The sequence below is a fragment of the Oreochromis aureus genome, linkage group 3 (assembly GCF_013358895.1).
Source record: "Oreochromis aureus strain Israel breed Guangdong linkage group 3, ZZ_aureus, whole genome shotgun sequence".
NCBI lineage: Eukaryota > Metazoa > Chordata > Actinopteri > Cichliformes > Cichlidae > Oreochromis > Oreochromis aureus.
This window is the reverse complement of record NC_052944.1, coordinates 24,307,445-24,332,782: the sequence shown is the minus strand read 5'-3', so window position 1 is coordinate 24,332,782 and position 25,338 is coordinate 24,307,445. Positions and strand designations below refer to the sequence as shown.

At 37.9% G+C, this 25,338-nt stretch overlaps 1 protein-coding gene and 1 long non-coding RNA gene across 2 annotated transcripts; both read left to right on the top strand.

Moving 5' to 3' along the window:
- Window positions 1–414: 414 nt before the first annotated feature.
- LOC120439041 lies at window positions 415–16,167 on the top strand. The gene is made up of 3 exons (XR_005612335.1): window positions 415–550; window positions 11,857–12,069; window positions 13,881–16,167. It is a non-coding gene; the product is annotated as an uncharacterized LOC120439041 (long non-coding RNA).
- A 5,311-nt stretch (window positions 16,168–21,478) lies between these two features.
- Window positions 21,479–24,168, top strand: LOC116316721 (ubiquitin-like). The gene is made up of 2 exons (XM_031735352.2): window positions 21,479–21,653; window positions 22,489–24,168. The coding sequence occupies exons 1-2, from the start codon at window positions 21,539–21,541 to the stop codon at window positions 22,779–22,781; spliced, it is 408 nt and encodes a 135-aa protein (XP_031591212.1). The 5' UTR covers window positions 21,479–21,538; the 3' UTR covers window positions 22,782–24,168.
- The last annotated feature ends 1,170 nt before the right edge of the window (window positions 24,169–25,338 follow it).

Here is a 25,338-nt window from a genome sequence, read left to right as displayed (position 1 = left end):
AGTGGTCTGCAAGAGCCAGACGGGCCATGCTCTCTTCAAAATGCTGTATAAAAAAGCCCAAAGCCGACTGTACTTCCTTAGGAAGCTGAAGTCTTTTAACATCTGCAGGAAGCTCCTGAGGATGTTTTACCAGTCGGTGGTTGCTGGAGTACTGTTCTATGCTGTGGTGTGTTGGGGGAGCAGCACAGCAAAGAAGGACTCATCCAGGCTGGAAAAACTGATCAGGAAGGCTGGCTCTGTGGTCGGCATGAAGCTGGATACTCTGGTGACAGTAGCAGAGAAAAGGACACTAAAAAAAATTGCTGGACATTATGGACAATGCTGGGCATCCTCTGCACATGGCCATAAACAACCAGAGGAGTGTTGGAGACAGGTTGCTTCTCCCAAATTCAAGAACCAACAGACTTAAAAACGTTAGCATGTTACGCCTCGGGAGTGAGAACGGGCTCCCACCTGTGTGTATCCCTCCTCTCTGTTGCACTTCCTTGTCCCTCTCTCCGGTATCGAAAGTGAAAATTTGCTGAGGTCGATAGATCAGTTAGGCTGCACGGTGAGTACTCTCCTTTTTACTACTCACCGTAAGAAAACACCAGCATGTGTGCTGCCTGGACTTACGGGTTATAGTGTCTGTACGTTTGGTAGCTGTGATTGTTTTAGTGTTGCTGTTGTTTTAAAATCATGTCTGAGTGCGGGTAAGCACGAGTCGGAAGCTTTGTTCAATAACACTCGAAACACAGACATTTGCTGTGGACTCATTCCACGGCTGTGCTTTGATTTACTATTTAAATTTGAATGAATTCGAGATTTCGAAAATCAGACGTTTCAAGTAGAAGTGGAAAAACGAGTGGGTTATTTTTGTTATTGCAATGTTAGTATTTGACCACTAGGGGGGGGGCTCTTGTAATGATAATGTAATTAACGCATTTTATTTTGTATGTTTTATTTTTGTGTTGAGCATGTTAACATTTTCCTTTTTTGCATACCGGATTAGTGTAAAGTTAATTTGATACATAGAAAATAACCGGTTAATTTTGTAAGTGTAAGGTAAGGGCAGAGGTCACTTCCTGTTTTGGGAAGTAAGGTCAGAGAAGCTGCTCATGGTGACGGTCTAGCCGTTTGAATGTCAAAGAAGAAATAAGTTCTAAGTTCCAAATACACCAGTTTGTCTACTTGCAGGCCAAAGTGGTATGTTTGTTTATATTTTGTGAATTTTATATTGCAATATGTTTTAATGCTGAAATATAATTTTCTTGTACATTTGTGTTCACCAGTTCTACGGTGTACCTGTGTACGTTAAGAGAAGCACAGTAAACATCAGTAAAAAAGAACTCTCGTGTCTCCCGTGTATGTGTACAAGCATACAACATAATTTTACTCACGTAGACTTTTGCTGACCGCTCAAGCCTGTTTTTATCACTGGCGTTTCTGGATGGATTTTAAGGATTTTTTCAAAAAAAAATAAAGGAGTCTTAAATTGAAAGTTTGTCTTACGTTTGATCAGCCGGTGTTCTGACAAACCATCCTACTTTGGCAAAACGTAGGATGGTTTGTCAGGTAGGATGGATTCCCAGAACACCAGCATTAATCCCCTTTTCAGCTGCTCGACGACTCAAAGGCTTGGAAGTCCCCAATACTACCACCCGTAAAAGTATCGTCTTTATAACATGACTTTATTAATACCAGCTCAACCTGACCAGCTTTATTTAAAGCTTGCTACATAACACAGTCCAGTAACTCTACTGCAGGAAGACCGAAAACAGAACAAACGAAAGGAGGCAGTAGAGTTGGATGTGTCCACTTTTACTTGGTCTTGTCTTGGTCTCGACTGACTTTGGTCTCTGTCTTGTTTTGGGCTCGCTGTCTCGGTCTTGCTTTCTCAAATTGACATAGTGTTTGGGAGATTTGGAGTCAACCGCACATTACTACTAGGCGACTGAGCACAGCACCCATGTGAGCGAGGGGGAAAAATCTGCTGCCTGCGAGTTTGCTGCACACAGAGGAGAGCTTAAGTTTGAGCAGGTACCAAAGCAAATCATTCGTACTGTACAAATAATGTAAATATGACGGTGTATCACAAAAGATTGATATCAAACTCATCACTTGGTTGCGTTACTTACTCTTCGAGTGAATCAACAAATGGCGAAATGAAAAGCCGAACAACAACAATGCTGTTTTTTGAGAGAGTCTTAGCTTACATGTGTGTTTATTTCATATTTTCAGTTGTTACCCTCCACGGCTAAACAAAGCGCTCTAAATCGGTTTCAGTTGTGTACTGATGAACACAACAATGGACATAAGGTTCTTTCAAAGAAAAAACTCAGGTAGATGTTATTTTATATATTATGCTTTGTATGTTGTTCAATGTATTTCTATGCAAAACAAGAGAATTTTCAATACACAGCAGTATATTCACAGTTGAAACCAGATTTTTACATACACTTTAGGGAGAAAACATAAAATTTTTTTTTTTTTTTTTTTTTTTTTTTTTAAATTATCTGTTTTATTTGGACAGCAGTTGAACAAAACAATTGTATGCCTTTTTACACTTTCTTTGCTGTTACATTTTTAAGTTATATATATATATAAAAAACAACAAAAAACAGAACAACAACACAAAAAAAAAAAAAAATAATAATAAAACAAACAACCCCCCAAAAAAAAAAAAACCCTAGAAAAAACAAAAAAACAAAAAAAAACAACAAAAGGGACTAGGGTTGGAGGGCAGCGGGGTAGGTAGGTTTACATAGTACTCAGGGTTGTAATATCTTATACAAAATTACACCTCATGTGCTTAACATAGTCCGTCCATTTAGACCATATTCCGTAGAAGGTATCCCTTTGAAGTTTAAGAGAATATGCCACTTTTTCCATCGTATAGATTTCTTGTACTGAATGTATCCAGTCTTCCGTCGTTGGTGGTTCAGGATTTAGCCATCTTCTCGTAAGAGGCTTTTTACTTGCGGCCAGTAGGATATACAGGAGTCTTCTGTCATTGGAATTTAGTTTATCCACTGGTACGTTGCACAAAAAAAATGGTCTCAAAAGTTGAGGGAAAAACAAAAGAAAAAACATTTTGTAAATGATCGTGAATTAAAGACCAATACTGGCGGATGACTTTACAGTCCCAAAAGATGTGGAAATGGTTGGCTCCGTCTCCACCACATCTCCAACATTTATCACCAATTCCTCGGTATCTTTGTTGTGCAGGGGTAATGAAAAATCTCATAATGCTTTTCCAACAAAATTCACGCCAGACATTAGACCCCGTGGTAGTCCACTGTATCTTGCATGTGTGAGCCCAACACTTCTCTGTAATTGAGAAATTACCCTCCTTTTCCCACATCGCTTTAATATACAGAGTGCTGTCGTTTTTACACCGCAGGATGCTGTTATATAATTTGGAAATAATTTTACTTTGCGCTCCTGATTTGGTTAGTAATAAGAATGTTTCTACAAATTGTAATTCGTTTAGGTTCTCTTTTAAGTTTTGATTAAAGTAATTTCTGATCTGTAGATATCTAAAAAAGTCATCTGACCTTAAGTCATGTTTACTCCTTAAAGATTCAAAGCTTTGAAATGCTCCCTTATGGACAAATGAGTAATAATTAGTTATACCTTTTGAAATCCAGGTTTTGAATCTATTATCATATTGATTTGGAGTAAAATCTGAATCATATGCGCACCATCTTAAAACTTTAGAGGCATTTTCCAGACCCCCAATTTTTATTACTTCTTTCCAAGCAGATATCATTATTTGTAGTATAGGATTATCTGCCATATATATTTTATTCTGCAATTTTATGTCCGATATTAACGCTGAAACTGGTATTCCTTTTACTATTGTTCCTTCAACATCTTTCCATCCTGCGGTGTAATCTGGACAACAGAGACAAATCAGTGGTCTTAGCTGAGCTGCACAGTAATATTCTCGCAGACAGGGAAGCCCATGACCTCCCTTTTCTTTCTTTAATTGGAGTGTTTTATATTTAACTCTAGCTTTTTTCCCATTCCAGATATATTTTGACAATATTCTATCCCATGCCGCAAACTGTTTTTGTGGTATAGCAATCGGTAAAGACTGAAACAAATATAGCAGTCGGGGGAGAATATTTAATCTGATTGATTCAATCCTGGAGTGTAGGTCCAGAAATGGAATAGTGTTCCATCTTTGTATATCTAATTTTATAGATTCATTTAGAGGGGCATAGTTGGCATTGAACATTTTGGTGAAGTCACGATGTATTTCCACCCCTAAATACCTAATGCTATCTGCATCCCATTTCCATTTATAACAATTCTTAATTTCAACTGGTGGTTCATAGTTTAAAGCTAATACCTGCGTTTTATTTACATTGACCTTATATCCCGATAAAGAACCATACTGTGATAGCATTTCCATGATTTGGGGGAGTGCCTGAGAGGGATAGGTTAATGTTAAAAGTAAGTCATCAGCAAATAATGCTAATTTCTGTTCCCCTCCTGGCGTTCTTACTCCTGTTATATCCTGTCTCTGCCTGATCCACTGACTTAATGGTTCTATGAACAGAGCAAAAAGCAGCGGTGAAATGCAGCAACCCTGTCGTGTCCCTCGCTCCAATATAAATGATTCAGTGAGGTCCCCATTGATTTTGATTCTGGCTGATGGTTTGTTGTATAGCCCTGAAATAATATCAATTATAGATTTATCAAAATTAAACTTCTCAAGCACTTTGTATAAAAAGGACCATCTCACTGAGTCAAACGCCTTCTCGGCATCTAAACTTAACACTAGGGTCTCTAATTTTTGTTTATCAACTTGCCTCAATATGTGCAAAACCTTTCTGATGTTGTCCTGGGCCTGTCTCTGTTTAATGAAACCCGTTTGGTCATTATGTATTAACCTAGGTAATATCATTTCTAGTCTTTTAGAGATAATAGAGGTAAACAACTTATAGTCAATATTCAATACACTGATTGGGCGATAGTTACTACATTCTAATTTGTCTTTTCCTTCTTTTGGTATAATAGAAATTATTGCTTCCCTCCATGAAGGAGGGATTGTTTTCTTTTCCATTACCCAATTAAATGTCTTTATCGTGGTGGGAATCAAATGATCCTGCATTATTTTATACCATTCTGGACCAAACCCATCTGGCCCTGCCATTTTTCCTCCCTTTAGTCTTTTAATTGCTAAGTAAATTTCTTCTTTAGTTATTGCGGACAACAGCATTTTGTTTTGTTCCTCTGTCACACCTTGCAACTTTAGGCCAGTCAAGAAAGTATTGACATTAGGGTTGTTATCTTTAGAGGGTTGGGAGTAAAGTTTTCTGTAGTAATTCTGAAAGCATAGTTTAATTTTCCCCAGTTCGGTTTCTATTTGTCCATTAAAAGGGTTCTTTATTCTATGTATAGTCCTCTCTGCTTGTTGTTTCCTAAGTTTAAGAGACAGAAGTCTTAGTGATTTCCTCCCTACCTCGCATTGCTGTTGTTTAATAAAGACAATTTTCTTTTGTATATCCATCGTATTTAGATCATCTATTTCTTTCTTAAGTTTTGTTATGTCACATTTAATATCATCATCCAACGTCCTAGAATGTAGATGTTGTAGCTCTAACAATTTGTCTTCTAATTGACAACGGTTTTCCCAGTTTGATTTTTTCAGGTAAGAGGATATACTAATTATTTTTCCTCTAATCACTGCCTTCAATGCATCCCATAATATTCCTGGAGATACCTCCTCATTTTCATTATACTCTAAATAGGTTTCTATTTCCTCTTTTAAACTCTCTTTAATATTTGAATAGTTTAAAATGTTTGTATTCAGCCTCCATAGGGTTGATCTTTTGTTGCTATTCAGGCAGATCTCAAGATAAACTGGGTTATGATCTGAGATGGTACAAGCTCCTATTTCACAGCTTTTAATTCTAAATAGATCTTTCTTAAACATGACGATATAATCTAGCCTAGAATATACATTGTGTGGAATTGAGAAGTGGGTATATTTTCTATCATTTGGGTGAAAATCTCTCCACACATCTAGTAGTCCAAAATCATCCATAAAGTGCACCATTCTTCTTCCAATACTCCTCTGATCGCCTTTTCCATTTGAAGAGTCTAGTTTGGCATTTAATGTGACGTTAAAGTCACCACCGCAAATGAAAATTCCCTGACTCCTTGTTGTTGCCAAATTCAAAATCTGCCCATATAAGGACCAATCACTGCCTGGTGGAATATATACATTTAAGACAGTAATCATTATACCCTGAATTTTACCCGTTATCAATATATATCTTCCTTCCTTATCTTTATGTTCCGAAATATGTTCATAGTTCAAAGCTGAGGATATCAAAATTGCCACCCCCCTTCGCCTCCCAGAACTATGGGAGGAATAGAAGACGTGTTTGAAACCTAATTTGTTGAGTTTTGCATGATCTTTATCAGCTAGATGTGTTTCCTGCATCAGAACAATTTGGGCTTTATCCCTTTTAAACTTGGATAAGGCTTTCCACCTTTTCACAGGACTATGTAAGCCATTGATATTAATTGACAAAATTTTTATTAACCTGCCACTCATCTAGATTGTATTTTCTGTGACTATTATACAAAGTTTGGTTTGCTGCCTGCACACCCTTATAATTACTAAACATATAACTTATAAAGAAAAGTTTCATCAAAAGAAAACAAAAATCAAAATAAAATCTTAACTTCCAAGGTAGAGGTCCCTGAACTGGACCCTGCTTCACTTCGAGGGACAGCTTCCTCATCATTCTATGAAGGGAGGCTCTCGAAGGTTTAGGCCTCGCCATAAAGAGCATTCATGAGAGAACCTATTTATCTATGTATTGTATAACAAATAGTAAACTTAAATGTAGAGAGAGGGAAAGTAAATAAACCTCAATTTCCCGAGGAAGAAGGTGTCGTCCTCCTAAAGGCTCTGAGTTTTTCTTTGTAGCCAGGGTTGAGTTTCTTGTTCGCCGCTGTACTCGTTGGTTCTCTGCCCACCTTACTCCATGTTAGCTGTTTCAGTTGCTCCAGGAGGGTTTCAGGTGATTTCACGACCTTTACAGCATAACCTCTACTAGCCATATCTTCGGTGGCTTCAGCTACGGTGTTGTAAGTTTTTGTTTTATCAGTATATTTTACCTTAAGCCGGGCTGGGAAGAGAGTCTGGAAAGGAATCTGCTGTTCTTTCAAACATTTGCGCACCTTTGCATATTCTCTTCGTTTTTTTAGGATCTGAGGGGGATAATCATGGTCCAGACTCACATGTCTGCCGTTGAAAGTAAATCCTCTTTTCTGCCATGCCTTGCGGAGGACAAGTTCCTTTGTTTTAAAGCTGAGAAATTTCACAATAATAGATCGCGGTGGAGCGTCGCCTGGGGGCGGCGGGCCTAGGGAGCGGTGCACTCGTTCGACGTCTTCTTGGGACATCGACAACCCAGGCCATCCTGCAGCAACTTCTCAACAAACTCAGTCATTGTCGTGAAGTCTTGTTCTGCTGTCTCGGGAACACCATAAATACGTATGTTCTCTCTTCTTGCATGGCTCTCTAGATCTATCAATTTATCCTCCAGCCTTGTCTGCAGCTTTATTATTTCGATCGTGACATCCTCGGTATTCTGAATCCTCTCTTCCGCTTTCTCAATCCTTTCTTCGGCCTCGTCCAGTCTGTTGCTCACCTTTATGATTTCTTCCTTAATTTCCACCAATTGTCCACTGATTTCTTGGCGAAAGTTTTTTATTTCCTGTAGAACGGTGGTCAAATCAAAAAAAAATTTTTTACTGTTTAACATTGTTACGTCTCCGCCGAAGGGGTCTAGGCATGCGAGTGAGGGGGCCAGCAACAAATGGGTCCAGAACAGAATGAAAGGAGAACAGACAGGTGTTTTTAGTAAATAAAATAGTCTTTATTATAGATAATCTTAACATAAAGAGCCGGCAACGCTGTTTTACCAATAACACTTGGAAAAAGGAAAAAAGGTTGCAACAACAAAGAACACAACAACCAAACAAAAACTCCACACCACGAGGAGGGACTTCCAGGGGCCCACAAGCTCACCCTGTCACTAGTAGCAGCTAGCTTTACTGCCGCCGAGGGCCACAAGCCCACACTACTCACGGGAAGTAGCTACTCTCCCCACTGCACCTACAACTCCACACCATAGGCAGGGCAATCACACACCTAGCACTCAAAGCGGAGACACCAGAGAAAGCCACCCCTGCTCACACCTCATCCCCAGCTTAAATACCCTCAGAGGTGATTGCTGACTGGATTCAGGTGGCAAACAAGGCTAATCAAGAGCAGCTGTGTCCTGGGGAGAGAGGAGAGAGAGAAACAGAGGGGGTAGGAGTGGCAAGAGAGGAGGAGGTGGAGAAAAACACCACGCCCACACCAGGGCAGTTTCAGGAGGCCCAGCTAGGGCCGTAACAAACATCAATTTAGAGTAATCTTGCTTTGTTTTAGATAAATAAATGTTGAAATATCTTCTGAATTAGTTAAATGTCAGAATAAAGAGAGACAGAGCTGTCTATTTTAATCACTTTCATCAAATTTAGGAGTACATATACTCTAAGTTTATTTTTAATTAATAAGAAAACTCCAGATGATTCCATTCTGAGCTGAAGAAGCTTCTGATAGGTTAGTAGAGTCCATGTGAATAAATTGGTGGCACACCTGTGGATGCAAATAAGGCAAAACACAGAGCCTGTTTCTTTGACATGGGAAAAACAAGAGATGTCAACCAAGACACCAGGAAAAGAATTGTGGAGCTCCATAAGTGTGGCTCAATTTTGAATACAATTTGGTGCCATTTATAATTAAGAAATACAGACAGTTTCTCTCTTTACTCTTAAAGTTAACAAATATGTTTTTTATATTTATCAATCTAAAAAATAAACATTTAGTCTGCTTTGATGTTACAATTAAAAAAGTGTTTGTGTTTTGATCTGAAGAGTGTGTAAATATCTGGTTTCCACTGTATATTTGATGATTGTCAGCACAAAGAGGGAGAGAGAGGAGCAGAGAGGGAGAGAGAGGAACAGAGAGGGAGATGGAGAATGAGGACAGAACAGAGATCGAACAAGAGCAGGTGAGGCACACATGTTAGTCAAATGGTTGTTTGCCAAAACTCATCAAAACATGTATCTAGAGCCTAGTGTAACTTTTTAGATAACATTTGTTACTTTTCAAATTCTATATTTATTAAGTTATGCAGGCTTGTTTGCACAACAAGACTAAATAATTATATAAACTTTTCTGAATCTAAATAGTGTGATTTAGTTGAATTAAAAAATTCAACCAAAAAGCCTATTAATCTCTCAGTCATTTCTACCCTCACTTAATTTCCTTTTGCTGCTCAGCTCTCACACAGTAGCTCAGCTATGCTCCGAGGATATAGGATAATATCATTATGTGAAAAACAGAGAGTGAGAGACGCGAAAGTCAAGTGGAGCGTGCGTCTGTTCTCTCAGTAAGTGAGTGAGACAGTAGACAGCGGTGAGGAGGGGTGTGCGAAAGCAAAAACACATAAATATGCCTGACACCCGTAAATGAAGCAGCATCTGGCTGCAGTTTAAAGACATTTTTGTCTCTTCTCGACATGGTCTCGGTCTTGGTCTCCTCTCGACTTTGTCTTGGTCTCGGTTTAGGTGATCTTGACTACAAGTCTAGGAGGCAGACACGACAGCGTCACACAGCTGCTGCAGATGTGTTTGCCGCACATCCATGACTCTGCTGTTCCACCACATCTTAAAGTTGATCCGTTGGACTGACATCTGGTGACTATGGAGGTCGTTTGAGTACAGTATACCCATTTTAATGTTAAAGAAAATGGTTTGAGATTATTTGAGCTTTGTAACATGCTAGATTATCCTGCTAGATGCAGTCATCAGAGGATGGGTACACTGTACGCCACCACCAGCTTTAACTGTGGATATACGGCAGGATGGATCCATGCTTTCATGTTGTTTATGCCAAACTCTGATGCTACCATCTGAATGTTTGTTGGTTCCTGTCTGGTTATCCTCAAATTCTGGGATGTCAAACTCACTTTACATCCTGGGCCACATACAGCAAACCATAATCTTAAGTGGGCCAGACCAGTGAAGCTCCCCCTTCTGTCAGTGTAAAGAAGTTTAACTGCACATTCAAGCCCTGAGATATGTTATTAAAAGAAAAAAGAATTGCAATTTAAATAGTATGTCACAGTTTTTCTACATGATAAAGAAATGGTGTTATGGGTAGTGAAGGAAATCTGTCTGCCCAAATATTTGAGCTTTAGTTGTAAGACATAAATGTGTAATTTCTGTTATGTTCTAACAAGATAATGACAATAAATAAATCTTGAATTTTGAATCTTAAAAGTGCAAGGTCAAGTATCCTCTCAGTATCCTGGAACAGCGATGTGTCTTCTTGTTTGGTTTGCACAAACTCCTTGATTTCACCTAAAGGTCCAGGCCATTCTTCTCATCTTTTAACAGTGTTTGCAATTATCATCACCTGCATTCATGGATATATCAATCTGCTCAGCACTTAAAATTTTTATTTTATGTTTATTTAAGTGTTTGTCTTATAGTATGTTTCGCACCTAGTACGGCAGCAATTTCCTAATCTTTTAAACCTGCTCAACATTTGGCAAAAAGCCCTTTTCTGATTCTCATTCTTTTAAAACCTCATCAGAATAGACTTTCTGTCCTTTATCCAAAAGTTTGCAGCTCTAAATGAAGTTTCAGTTTCTTTGTGTGACTTTCCCCCGGCTTGGAAAAAAAGACCGCTGTTTTAACTCACACGCTTTTTCTGCTCGAAATGCACTGCTAGGTGGGTAATTAGCATGGAAGCTTCTGGCGAAGATAACAAATCAATGTGCGACAGAATAAGAGGCAGCGAGGAAGAGAGGAAGTTATCCTTCTTCATAAATAAAAAACAGATCATAAGCAATTCTACCCCCAGTTCTAAAACGCACATAAGAAATACAATATAGCTCTAATTATATAGGTTATAGTATATTATATATAAACGTACCCGTCAATTACAAAATCACGTGGAGGCAGGGACCTCACAGCACAAAAATACTGCGTCACAGCACTAGGTCACTGACCCAGTGTTTTGTGTTTATTGGTTGATTTATATTCTTTGATTATTGTCATTCATGGTTTTCTGTTTGTGCTTATTCTTAGTTCTTAGGCATTAGGTTTCTGTTTCTTTGCCTGTTTCTTTGCCTTCCACGTTTCATGTCTAGTCACTCTTGTCTCCACCATGGTTCCTGGTAACATCTAGCTCTTCGTTTCTGGTTTTCTAGTTTATGTTCCTGAGTTCCTGAGTATAAATAATTTATTTTTTCATCTATTTATAAAATAAACAAAACATCAAGAAGTCATAAAATAAGGGAGAACACAGCATGACCTGTATTTAAACAATATATTTAAACAATCATTCAAAATTTCTTATTAATTGAGTAGACATAAGAAAAATTTCACCACGAAAAATATGTTCAAAGCACCACGTGCTATTGGATTCTATCCACAACCTGGCACGGATCATAGGAACGTGGAAGTTTACCTTTTGCGTTCCTGAGGAACGCCTCAGGACGTGACAAATTGTCAGTATATTACGTAGTAGGAGTAAGAAGAGGCTGTGATAATGATAGGGCGCCCTTGTGCAAATTATTAAAGTGCAGCATTTTATTTTCTTGTTTTACACTATTTTATTTATATGATGTAAAGAACCAGTGACATATTCAGTATCACTGGTACTCAAACTGGGGATGTCTGTGGTTTACTGAAAGTAACATAAGAAGTGTTATCATTCCCTTTTTTCAACTTGATAATTTTGTGATCAGTGTTTTTTCTTATTCTTTTTTTATTTGTTGTCTTTTTTAGGTGCCTGTCATTAACATTATCCTCAGCAGAAGGAGTGCAGCAAGCTTACCACAATACAGAATCAAATGGATAAGATTTATCGGGTCATGGTTTCTGGAGGTGGCGAGATGAAGGTGATTGACCTGTGCAGCACCTCTGCAGAGTTTAACAGGTTGACCGTGAAGGATCTGAAGGAAAAAATTGTGCAGAAATTTGGATATTATGGATTTGATGGTAAGACAAATAGGGCCACATGTTGCAATCATTTAAAATTCTTACATCAAGCAGTGACGTTATATTTCTCAACATTTCTTCATAAGCAGCCAGACTTCTTCATTATAATTCACTGTGTTTCATGTAAATACAGAAAAAGTAAAATAAGCTTTGAAAATGTAAAGTACATTATGCAGCATGTTTGGATAAACATGTAAAATTGCCTCCTAAGAATATTATTAGAAGAACACAGTTCTTGGTTAAAAACCCCCCCAAAGATTTAGAGATTAAGTTTTCAGATAACATTATTGCCCCAGTCTAAACACTTTAGTAAAGTTAGATATTCATAGTTGTTATCAATAAATTCTAAGTGAAAGGTTGTTTAAAATGTTTCTGAAAAAAAATCAGCAACACTTCTTTCAAACCTTAATAACAATGTGCAGATTTATTTCCATCACAGCCGGTCATCCTCTGAGGTAGACGAATAGAACAGGTCTCCACACACAGCTAGCTGTAAGACGAGCGCACATGGACCAGTTACAAATACAAAAACAACGTCAGTCTCTCAAAGTGGCAGTGTCCTTAACCCTAGAACACTATCGCTATAAATAGTAACACGATCACTAGTGCCGGGTGATTTTTACCCGATATAATATAACCAATGAAAAGTAATCAAATATATCAAAATATGACAACACATGACAAATTAGAGTGGTCTTCTTTTACTTTCAACTGTGCCATGTCTAACAAAATGGAAAATAAACCTCCTAAAACAAAATAATGACTCTGGAAAGCTGGTCTTTGGTCCACCCATTCCTGGGACATTTGAGACTTCCGTGGTGAAGGCACAGGCTCCCCGACACGCAAACAGCTGGAGGAGGGAGAAATCATGTAAATGTATTTTCTCGGGTATAAATCACCCGGCGATAGTGTTCTAGGGTTAAGACTTAACTTCAGAGTCCTAAACAACAGACATGCCAGTGATGCATTTTTATTGCATTTAAATTGGAATTTGTAAACAAACAAAATTATTGCTATTCCACCATCTAATTTCACAGTTAATGAATAAAAGACCATCCAAATTACTAAACATAACTATAAACTATAAGTAACAGTAATCAAAACTTTGGAGTTAAATCCAGATCTTTTATTTGTGTAAGCCATGACATAAAGAGGGACAGAGCCTCACCTAGCCATGAAACTGCTTACCAAGCAGCTGTCCATTACTCTTGAGCATCTAAAAATGGGGCACTATGTTTAAAAAAAGGCTGTCAGGTCAGGTGTGCGCTTCAATCAAATATTTAAGGTGTTGTTTAAAATACACAAAATTACAAAACAATGATGCCATAGTTGAAATACTTTTGGGCCTAACTCTAAGAACTTTTGATGGACACCCTACTTAGTACAGCACAGTCATCAGATTATTTGTGTATAGTGTTGAAGGAGAGGCTGCAAAGTTCTGAGGCTGTACGTTACCATCCAGCATGAATCTTCAAAACTTTACAGGCACAATTAAAGTTGGGGTGATCCCATCCCTCAGATTTACCAGGTGCAGTGAGCAGGTTTGCTAGAAGATATAAAAAAGCACACCACATGAAGTGTGCAAAGATAAATTATTAATGGTGAGTTAGCATGCAAGGACTTTATATTGTCCAGGAAACAGTGAATACCTCTGTTTAGAAATATAGCTATTTTTAATAAATATATTTAATGTCTTTTTTTTCAGACCAACCAAAATTTGATTTGATTATAATAAGTATCCATCAGTTTCCCCTAACTCGGTATAACATGAATAAATGTTAAATTTTACACTGTGTGTGTGTTTGTTTCAGAGGAGCTACAGATGATTTTTCAAGGTCTGCGTCTAGAAGGTGATGACACCCTGCTTTGTCACTATGGAATACAGGATTTTTCTGTCATCCAATTAGTGTTAAAGATTTGTGGAGGAGATCCAGCTTATTTGCCTATCAAGGAAAACAGTGGGATGGGTGACAAGACTGGCAAAAACCTAAGTATGGAAAGACTTTGGGATTTTGAAACAACAGGTCAATGTCCTACTCAGAAAAACAGTGAGCTTTGTGCCAATAGTGGCAACAAGCGTACAGTGCCATGATCCAGGTCATGATTTTGTGTATTGTCTTTGCTCGCTACACCTGAGGGTGTCACAGTTCGTTCTGTCTGCTGTTTGTGCTAATGTAAGTTAGAGGTGGAGGCTGACCATTGGTTGAGGACTAAATAGGGCTGACTATAAACTGGGACCCGTTCCTGCTGCCAAACAGGCTGCACGTTTAGCCCTGTACCTTGTGTTTAGCTGTGTGCTTTGTGTGACCAGGTTTCCCTGATGAGAAGAGCTTAGTTTTCTTGTATATATTGTAAACAGTGTAAATAGACATTTTCTGATTGATCTGGTAGCTGTAGGGTTGGGGAGCATTTTTCTTTTAAAACTTTTTTTTCTCCTGTAAGTTAGGTGTTTCATTTGTAGGGTGTTTTGTTTGTTCTTTTGGCCATGCCCACCCTGATGCTTGCTATCTTTCAGGGTTAATGGAAAATCCAGTTTTTGTGAAACCTGTGGCAGTGTTGTCTCTACTTGGGAGCGGGGAGTGTGGGTTTTATCTTTCGTTCATTTGGGGGGTTTTTGTGTTGTGTTCCAGTTTTCCCTAGGCCGGGGTGTAACAAAAGAAAAAATTGGAGAGGAAGAATTCAGGCTTTTAAAACATTTTATTAACACAACAATGTGACCCAAGGATCCAAAAAAGTTTGTTCAACATCCTTTCTGGTTAGCGTAATAAGAAATATCCCCAAGTAAAACCAGTGTGTGGAAGTTGTCCTCCAGTTATATTAGAGAGATTCTGTCCCAGTGCTACTGACAGGGAACCTGTGTTTGATTTTTTGTTACAAATCTGCATTTAGTTACCTGCTCCTGATGTATCAGGCCCATCTTGACTATTAAAGACCGCAAGACAGAGAACGGAGAGACTGTTATATATTTGTTACAGCACTGAGGATGGTGATATGTTTAAAGTCTGAGTACACAGTTTGTGCGTACTGATTTAATTTGTAGTTTCTATAAATCAGGTGTGGCTCTGTCTTTTTTAAACTGGTTCAGCTAGGCAGACATCACACAATACACAGAGACAATGATACATTCAGTATGAGTGATATTCAAAATCTTTAAACTTTCCCCGTTTGGAAGCTAAAAACAAATTAATGCACCTCATGTAAATGTATTTATGATGTAATCATAAATGCAGTGAATGATTCAGGACAATGCAACAGGGATGTCCTTCGGTTACTGACAGTTAAAAAAAACAACAACAACCCCCTAAAAAACAATGTTTTCTTCTGCTTTTCTTATTTATTTGTTTTTCATGAATTTAATACCACTACCCACTAAGAATATTAACCGCCTAATTTCACTGTATCAGTTTTATTTTTAAAAAGTTGGCTTCAGCTGAAGTTTTTTCTATATGAAAATACACATTGTTGAACTCTTTATAGACTCAAGATATTTAGAAACATCCCAAAGTTGTAAAAGAAAACATTTCTTGTCTGATATTTGTTGACACTGTGTGTAGTTGCTCCTGTTGATAATTACAGTCTTTTGTATATGTTTGTTGAATACCCTTACAGATGCCAGTCTACTAGATTTTATTTTGACATTCACCTGTGAGGGATGCTGCAGCTTTTCCAGAATCATTTTTATTTTACATTACTGGATTTTCATGACCATATTAACAATTTTTTACCAACGCCAATTGTTAAAAAAACATAAAACAAAAAAAACCCTCCAATGTTTATTTTATTTTCTGTTTCATTTGGATTAGTGTTGTGAGTTTGCCATAACTTTGCAGGAGATTTTTTTACTTACATGTATCAGCGAGTCAGACATTAAATGCACATTCTGATGATTTAAAGGGACTCTTAAAATGATTTGATTATTAGTGATTGAAATTCATTGAACAGAGTTAAATTTAAGAAACATTATTGTTAAAATGGATTTCTTAAACAACATTAATAGAAAATAGATCAGATCATTTAATACTGTTTAATGTTCAAGAACAAATCAGCCTGTAAAACCTTTGGCTTCTGTTTCAATAAAATCTGAAAGGAAAAGTTTAACATGAGAGTGTGTAATGTGTGATGAATCAGAGTAACTGCTGCCTCTTAGTTTCCATGCCACACAGGTATGGATGGCACTGCAGAGGATGAAGTAAGGATTCATCTTCAAGCACTCAATAGTGAGCTTCAGACGCACAAAGCACAACTCACTCTGAGGACAGATGATGTTTTGTTGTGATCCACACTCTGATCAGAGGTGGTACAGGCGTCAACCCCTTGAACCTGAAGGAGGGTGGTGATTTTGCATTTCTCATAGTTAATGCAGCTATCACTGTTACAGTGGCTTCAAACACCATCAACAGATCTCACACTTCCTTGTCTGCTGTGCAGATTGTGGGCCTGATGCTGAGGTTAGTCAGATCCTCTCTCTCTACATAGGTTTCAGAACCAGGACACAGTTGTGACAAACATTAAAGCTCAACATTTCCAACTCATGTTAAGAGTCAGAGAAGAAGTCTGATACCATCCTTATATCAGTGCAGTAAAACCACTGTAGTGAGTTTAGTGAGCCATGAATAATTACTGACGCCGCTTTGGACTTCTATGTAGAACAAAACACTTTTATAGTTTATTTTTATATTGTTCGTGCTCAATGAACAATTTACTCCACTTTACAATAAAAAAATGAATTGTGCTAAACATGTGTAAAATGTAAATAAAAAGCAATGCACTGCTTTAAAAAAATATTAAATAGGGCAAAGAAATTTAAATACATGTGCAAAGTTTGGATTTAATGCAAACAACACAAAATAGTGGAAACTTGTAATGCGTATAAGCCTAATTAGGTTTCTCAGTAAGAGGCTGGCTCTGAGAAACAAACCAACATTTCTGAACACATAAAACAAACAAATATAAGAAATGTAACTTTAAGGGGAAATAGGTAAATGTCCTTTGTTACAATATTATTCATATCAGCTCCTCCATTCTTTCTAGCTGTAACAATTTGGTCTTGAGGGATTTGTTCCCCCAGTTGATCACCTCTGAGTTACAGAGTAGGCTTTTCCTCCTTAAACCTAATACACAGGCACAGCAAACCAACAGTTTCCAGTGCAGCCTTTTGTAACAAGAAATGTGTCTAAATCCTAATTAAAACGAATCCTACTTTCAGTAAAATTACATTATTTTTAAAAGCAAAATCATCCAGGCCATGTTAAAGCTATTTTCCTTTAAAATGTCCTTTTCTCTCAATGGACTCTCCTATTTCCAGCTTCAAGCTGCTGCACCTGTGTCTTACAACCTCCTTCCTCTTTCCCTTCCCAGATTCCTCCTCTCTCTCCCCTTTATAGAGTTGGGCCCAAATCCACACCATTCAACTACTAGCTGGTAGCTGGCCAGCTTTAATGTGATATAGATGGCCAGCTACAGTGTAGGGGTGGAATAATCTACCCCTACACATCAGACAGGCTTCTACTGTCAATCTTTTCAAATATCATCTAAAACCACAATTGTATTTATTGGCTTTTAATACAGTATGAGAGTTATTTGGTATTTGGTATCTGGTACTAATATTATAAGTTATAAGTTATTGGTACTGGTTATTATGTATTTCTGTACAGTACTTTGGTTAACACTTTGGTTAAAAGGGCTATATAAATAATAACAATAACTGTTGTAGGTCTTTTGGCGGATTTTGGCATAATTTGGATTGAGCAGAATGAAGAGTAGTAGTGGGGAGCTTTTGGAGGATGAAGATATGGGTGTGGTGTGGTCTATAGTAGGAAAGAAAAAAGGAGAAAGACGAGGGACGGAGAGAATCAGTAAGGGAATGGTGTCAGGGAAACAGGCTCTTGAAGATGAGGAAGAAAGAAATGAATTAAGAAAGAAAATAATGATGGAAGATTTCAAATTCGTTTTTAAATTTAAAGTAGGACAAGAAAACAGTGGGAATAAATCCTTTTGGTTTGACAAATGGACTAAAGAAAGTTTTTGGGGACATAGAGTTAGCCAAAGTTTTGCTAGATGTGAGTTTGCTTATTATCTGTAAAAATGCAGAACAAAAGAACTAAACTCTAAAAACTGCAAATAGGGTGCAAAAGATAAGTACTGGAAAGGAAGGCTGTTAGAGAGAAAAGAGGAGCAACCGGAGGGATTCCAGTGGGAGAAAATCTTGAATTGAAAAAAGTAATTAGATGAGGACATATTACAGGAATAAGATGACTTCTGGCTTTCAGACATGGAGAAAAAGTGGACAGTACATCTGTTTTATTGTCATTTAAAGATAAACTGCTCAATGATAAAGTTATGATAGGCTATATGAGTTTCAGTTTAAGAGTTTACATTCTGCCTCCTATCAGGTGTTAAAAATGTCGGACATATGGACACACTGTTAACATTAGCAAAGGAAAACAAAGATAAGGTGTGGTAATGTGGGGGAGAACATATCTATGGTGAAAATGGGAATAGTTCTGTAAGATGCTGTAACTGTAGTGGAAGCCATACAGCTGCATATGAAGGGTGTGTCAGGAAACAAGCAGCTGAAACTAACAAATCTGAACAGACAAGAGATTACACATGCGAGCTGAGAGCGTCAAATAATATCCACCCCATTATTACTTTGTACAAAGTGATTCAGTTTCTGGGATTTATCATCAACTGTTCAGAATAAGCAAAGACTAAAAAAGAGATAATAACGATCATTATTAAAGCAACAACAAAGTTTTTCAATCTCAAAGGTTTATCTTTAGAAAACATCCATGCTGATCTTAGACATGAGGAAGGCTCCTCTTAAAGGGCTTCTCAAAACATTACCTAATGTTAATATAACAATTGAATGCCCGCAGTCTGATAGCAAATGGTCAGGAATTTAAAAGATTCATTCCCACATTAAATACAAAACCATCATTGATACTCTGTTTTACATAAAGATGGGAATGGAGGAGGATGTGTCACATTCACAAAAAAAAATTTAATTATATACAACTCAATGCAACAGAGGAGTTGGAAGTCATAGTTGTAGAAGTATGGACGAATGAGGGGAATATTAAGGTAATACAGTTTTATAACCGCAGTTAGAAAAAGAAAAACTTGAATCAATTCTAGGTCATTGGGGAGGAATTATAGTTTGGTGTGGGGACGTTAATTCACATAGCACTTTCTGGGGGAGTCAGGATGACAATAATCGGGGATATTAGAAGAAATAACTGAGGATAAGGAGTTGCTAGTTTTAAATATTGGATCTGTTACATGGGTGGATATTGTAAGGAATAATTGATCAGCAATTGATCTTACATTGGTTTTAAAATCTCTGGCTGGTATCAGCAGCTGGAGAGTATTCCACGAGAACACAGTAGGTAGTGACCACTATCCAATTTTTATTTAGCATAGGAGTCGACACAGAGAGAACACAGATAAAAACAGAGAAATTTGAAAAGGCAAACTATGATAAGTTTAGGGTGCTGAGTGAGGGTAGCTTGAAAAATCTGGATTTCAACAAACCAACAGATGAACTGAACTCAGACATGAGTAAAAGTGTAGTGGATGCAACCGAAGAATCTATAATTTAGAGCAGCGGGACTAAATAGCACGCTTAAAATAATTAACAAATATGATACAGATTATTGTGATTATTGCAGGCAAATGGAAACAGTAGAGCTCACATTCTTAGATTGTAATAAATACTCACATGAGAGAGAAAGATTGGTCAGGACTCTTCATAACAACAAGAATAATTTAAAGATAAGGGAATTATTTCAAAGAAACTCGTGGGATATAGTTTTTGTTGACATTTTTGAATTTGTGAAGTGGATTGTTTTCATTTTTTTGGTGTGATTTTTGATAAGAGATTAACTTGGAAAAATCACATAAAGCACGTTGTGGGAAAAAGTAAAAAGGTTCTTAATGTGTTGAGGTGTTTAGCAGGACTGACATGGGGTGCTAATTTTAATGCACTTAAAAGTATTTATATCACGTTAATTCGATCAAGATTAGATTATGGGTGGGTCAGCAGCTAAAACTTCTTTAAAGAAGCTGGACGTAATCCAAGCTCGAGCACTGAGACACTGAGACGCTCTACAAGTGGAATCAGGAGAAATGCCGCTGTATATTAGAAGGCAACAGCTGATGGTTAATTATTGGATACATTTGAAAGGTCATGATGAAAGCCATCCTGTTAAGAAAGTGTTAGGGAATTGTTGGGAAAGAGGAAAGGTTTAAAAAAAATAGTTTTGGGTGGGTTGGGGATGATAGAGCGAGAACTTTTAAAGTGTATGACAAAGACTTCAATCAGACAGTGTTGTGGCCTTTACGACCTACATGGACACTGAAATGCATTAAAGTAGACGGATCATTAACGGACACTAAGAAGAGGAAAGTGACCACAGATATTTGTCAAGAATATTATAACAGATTGGAGAGCAAATACAGTGACATTTTACAGGTGTATACAGATGAGTCAAAAGATCCTAAGACTGAAGCCACTAGTGTAGCAGTGGTAATTCCAGAGTTAAATATCAAGACTGCAAAAAGAACGTCAAATCTTCTGGGTATATATGCAGCTGAGTTGTTTGCCATACTGCTGGCTCTAGAATGGGTGGAAGACAGCAGCATCTTAAAAGTACTGATATGTAGTGATTCATTGTCAGCATTACTGAGTATTGAACAAGGAAACACAACTACCCATCAGCAGACTTTGTATGAAGTTCTTTTTGCTTATCATAGATTGTCTGATCAAAACAAACATGTAGTAATAATGTGGACTCTGGCTCATGTGCGTATTCTAGGTAATGAAAGAGCAGATAGGTTGGCCAAAGCAGCTGTTAAAAAAGTCGATATACATGTACAGATACCACTATCAAAATCTGAAGGGAAAAGTATAGTTTGGACAGAAAGTAAGAACTTCTTGCAAATGGCATGGGATAATGACACAAAAGGGAGACATTTATATAGGGTGGAAAACACAATAGAAGCTAAGAGGACTGGCCGATCAAAGAGACAGGAGGAGGTTATTATCAGTAGAATACGAACAGGCTACTGCTTTTTAAATGGCACGGTTTTTAAGATAGGGAAACATCCGAATGGGTTGTGTGATGGGTGCAATGCTATGGAGACGGTTGAGCATGTGCTCCTTAGTTGTAGGAAGTATGCAAGTCGCAGGAGGGTGATGAGGGTTGAAATGAGTGGTGGAAGGGAACTTACGTTTGAACAAGTGGTTGATAAGTTAAGTCATGGTGAAGAGAAAGGGGTGGTTTTTCATATTTTGAGGAATACTGGTCTCATCAAGAGGATCTGAGGATTCAGGAGTGACGCAAGATTATAGCCAGGAGATGGCAGTAATGCACCAATTTTGAATGCAAGCTGCCGTTAAACTTAAAAGAAGAAGCAGAAGAAGATTCGTTTCCGTATCAGCTTAGGGTCGGAAAGTATCGATCCAAAAATGTTGGTCATAGTGAAAACGCTCACTGGAAAGGACTTGAATATCGAAGTTGAGCCATCTGATACAATTGAGAATTTAAAATATAAAATCCAAGACAAAGAGGGCATTCCTCCAGGTAGGTCTACAATCACTACCCTCATGACTAAAACGAGCACATATTACTATATCACAGTTAACGATAGACAGATTGTCAACTGCCCAAACCTATACGTGTTATATAATTTGTCTGTTTCGAAAATATCCCACTGACTACTCATAAGAGTCTCTTTGTACGCTCCAAAAGGTTTCATGGTGCGTTTGCTTGCACTTCGTGAACTAAGAAATATTTATAAGTAGTCAGGAAGGTTGTTAAAGGGATATTTTCTGATTTCCCCTTGTTAAAGTAAATAGTTGTGTTATTTATTACGTCTTCTCTATAAGCTGGATTTCTCTGTAGGGACATGCATATATTTCAAAGAATAATAGAACCGTAGCCGAGTAGCTGCTTCTCCTCACTGAAAGGAGCCGGTTGGGGCGGTTCATACTCCTGACCACGATGCCTCATATTTGAGGTAATTCGGTCATGCCTAGCTGAGAGGGGATACCATAGAGATGCTGGAGAGAGTCTCTTTTGGCTGAAAGACCAGGATGTGTTGGCTGGGAGAGGGAGGTCTGGGCATCTCTGCTTAGACTGCAGTCCTGATTAAAGCAATCTAATTTTACCCAAGGCAGTTTTGCTGGCAGACAATTGGCTGAAATACACAAGTTTACAGCAATTTAGCAAGAGCTTGTATTTTCACAAGTTAGTACATCAAATGACCTCCTTGGAGTTTTTGTTTTTGTTTTTTAATTTAAATAATCCTAATTGATAAATGATGCTTGAGTCTTTTCAGTAGTTCTACAGAAATGCTCAGTCTTGCGTGACAGTCAGTCCATATTCTTTACTTTTATTGTCTGTGTGTGTGTTTCAGAGCAACAGCGGCTTCTTTTTGGAAAGCAGCTGGAGGATGGATGCACTCTCACAGATTATGGAATTCAAAATGGGGCCCTCATATACATGGTTATAAGGCTTAGAGGGGGAGGGCAACTTGAACAAAATATTGAGGAAAGTATTGAAATTGAAGTTCCTTATTCTAAGGAAGACTTCAGCGAGGAAGACTTCAGCGAGGAAGACTCCAGCGGGGAAGACTTCAGCGAGGAAGACGATGGCAAACGAAGCAAGAATCCCAAAAAGCGAAGTATGGAAAATCTAGCTGACATGTAAATCCTTTGAAAAACACCAAAGATCAACATGTCAGTGGCCCAAGCACCCAGTGACTTCTGAGCAAACTGGGAAGTCCCCCCAGCCAAATCAGAGAGATTATCTGCAAGATCCACTGAAGCTTACTCAGCTGTGATGGGAGGAAAGCTTTCAAAGCCAGAGAGCTGAGAGAATGTTTTCTACTCACCCCAAGGAACTGAAGATGATGATGCATTAATGCCCCATTTCAACAGATTTGGTCTTTGTCATTTATTATGATCAGTAGTTTTTATAAATCTGCCACAACTGATTCAGCCAGGCAGATGACACACATTCAATATCAGTGGCACTCAAACTCTCTAAACACCACATGGACACTACTTCAAATAATGACATCATGTTAAGTCAGTAAATGATTCAGCGAAATGGAAATGTCCTTGGGTTACTGACAGTTTCTTGAATTTTGAATTTGTTGAACTTTTCAGAGATAAAAATTACTACTATAAACTTTATTTTTGTATAAACAGTCTGTTCTCAAGGAGATAATAATCAGTAGATTTTGGATGGATACCAAAAAATCTGTTACATTTGAAGCGTTGTTAGTTTGAGGATGAGCTCAACAAACTGAAGTGAATATTAACCAGCACATTTCATTGTCTTTGCTCTATTTAAAGGAGCATGTTTGTTATATTGTTATGACCCTAGCAGGGCCGCCTCCTGAGGTTGCCCTTGGGTGGCTGTGTCCTCCTGTCTCTCCTGCCTTGGGTGCCACCTTTTTTTTTCTTTTTTTTTGTACAGCTGACTCCCATGAGCAATTAGAAGAGAGCCATGTTAGTGGTTGCAGCTAGTGAGCTGTGTTTTGTGATTGTTCGGAGAAGAGAAGTGTGTTTGGTGATTATTAACTTGCTTTCCGGTTTACTGACCGATGTCTGAGTTTTGGTTTGTTTCTTCAAATGGTGATAGCGGCTTATCAGTCTCTTTAAGTTGAGTTATTAATAGAAGCTTTAAAACTCTTTTATTTAAATTTTGCCTCCCTGCACTTTCTGTTTTAAAAGTAAAATGTTTGTGTCTTTTTTGTTTGTGCTTTCTGTTGTTTTTGTTTTCCTTGCATTTTGTACCTTGGGGCCACTGTGTAGTTTGAGAAAGAGAATCCAAGAGAGACTGACTTTTTCAAAAAAAAAGTTTGTAATGGTCCACTGTTTTGATAAAAAACTGCTGTATACAGAATGTTAGAGTAGCATTTTGTAACATAAAATTGCAACCAGTTTGAGATTTTGCAGTTTTTAACTGTGTCCACAAATATCACTTAGACTCTTATAGGGCTGTTCGATATAACGATATATATCGGATGACGATATAAAAACGTCTATCGTTTCATTTTACGCTATCGTTTGTTTCGTGGTGTCGCAAAATAAACTGTTTACGGCAATATTTTTTCATCATTTTGATGGTCACTGTAGTGCTATATTAACTTCTTAAAGTTCTCTCTTTCTCTTATATTTAATATAACCACACTACGAACGGACAAGCGCTTGTTTTTTATGCGTTTTCGTTAGCAACAAGGACGGTAAACCACGGCGTGTCCGCTTGTTTATTTTCCACATAAACCTTTCACAATAAAGCTCAAGATCCTGTTGAGACTTTTCAAAATAAACTGAGTCACGTGAAAGATGCAGAGTATTTACGGATGAGAAGGAAAAAAGAGCCGTCAGGTGCTAAAAAATAAACCTTAGACTCAAACGTTAGTGTAGGAGCCATATGAGTTGCTCTTTTTCTGTGTAAGTGGGTTGGTTTAAATAGATTCACTCTATTGGTGCACGGGTGTGGGGCGTGGCTCATGGGTGTGGTAGAGGATAAATGTGGTTGCACTCACCTGTTCACAGCACCTGATGTTGATGATCAGAAAGGTAGGGTGAGCATGGGGCAAAACTTTCTGTTGACCGCAGCTTGAGCGCAGCTTGAATGATTTGATAGATTTGGACTGTAACTTGATGGTTTTGTATGGTAATGCACTAATTGATGCCATAGGCCAAGTCGTAGTGTGGCATAATAGTTAGAGCCATTCTTTGTGAGTTTCAGTCATTTGTTTGTGCAGCCTGTGCATGTGTGTAATTGTTAATCCCCTGTGCTGATTTGTATATAGGACGGTGCATGTGGAATAAAGGAGCAAATGTTACAGAAGTGTATTTTATGCGTTTATTGTTGCGCGTCATCTGTGTCCTCATGTTTAGCCTGCCGCGGCCGTAGGTTGGAGGAGCCGCAATAATTTGTCAACAGAAAATTTTGTAGGTTTTATTGGATTATTTATATATAGATGAGTTTTATTGATGAGAGTTTTGTAGTTTGCTGTTGCCTTTGTTCACGCAGCTTTTAGATTAAGCCTTTGGCTACACAAAACAGATTTCTTTTAGGAGTCTTATTCCCCTGTTAGGTTTCAGCAGTACAGCTGCACTAGGCGTTGTACTGATTTGCTTTCTAGTTATTGTGCATCAGGCGGTTGAAGCCATTGGCTTGGGAGTACCGCCGCAGTTTGTGTTTAAGACAGTTTGTCTTCCTCACAGCTGACGGTATGGAGGTACAT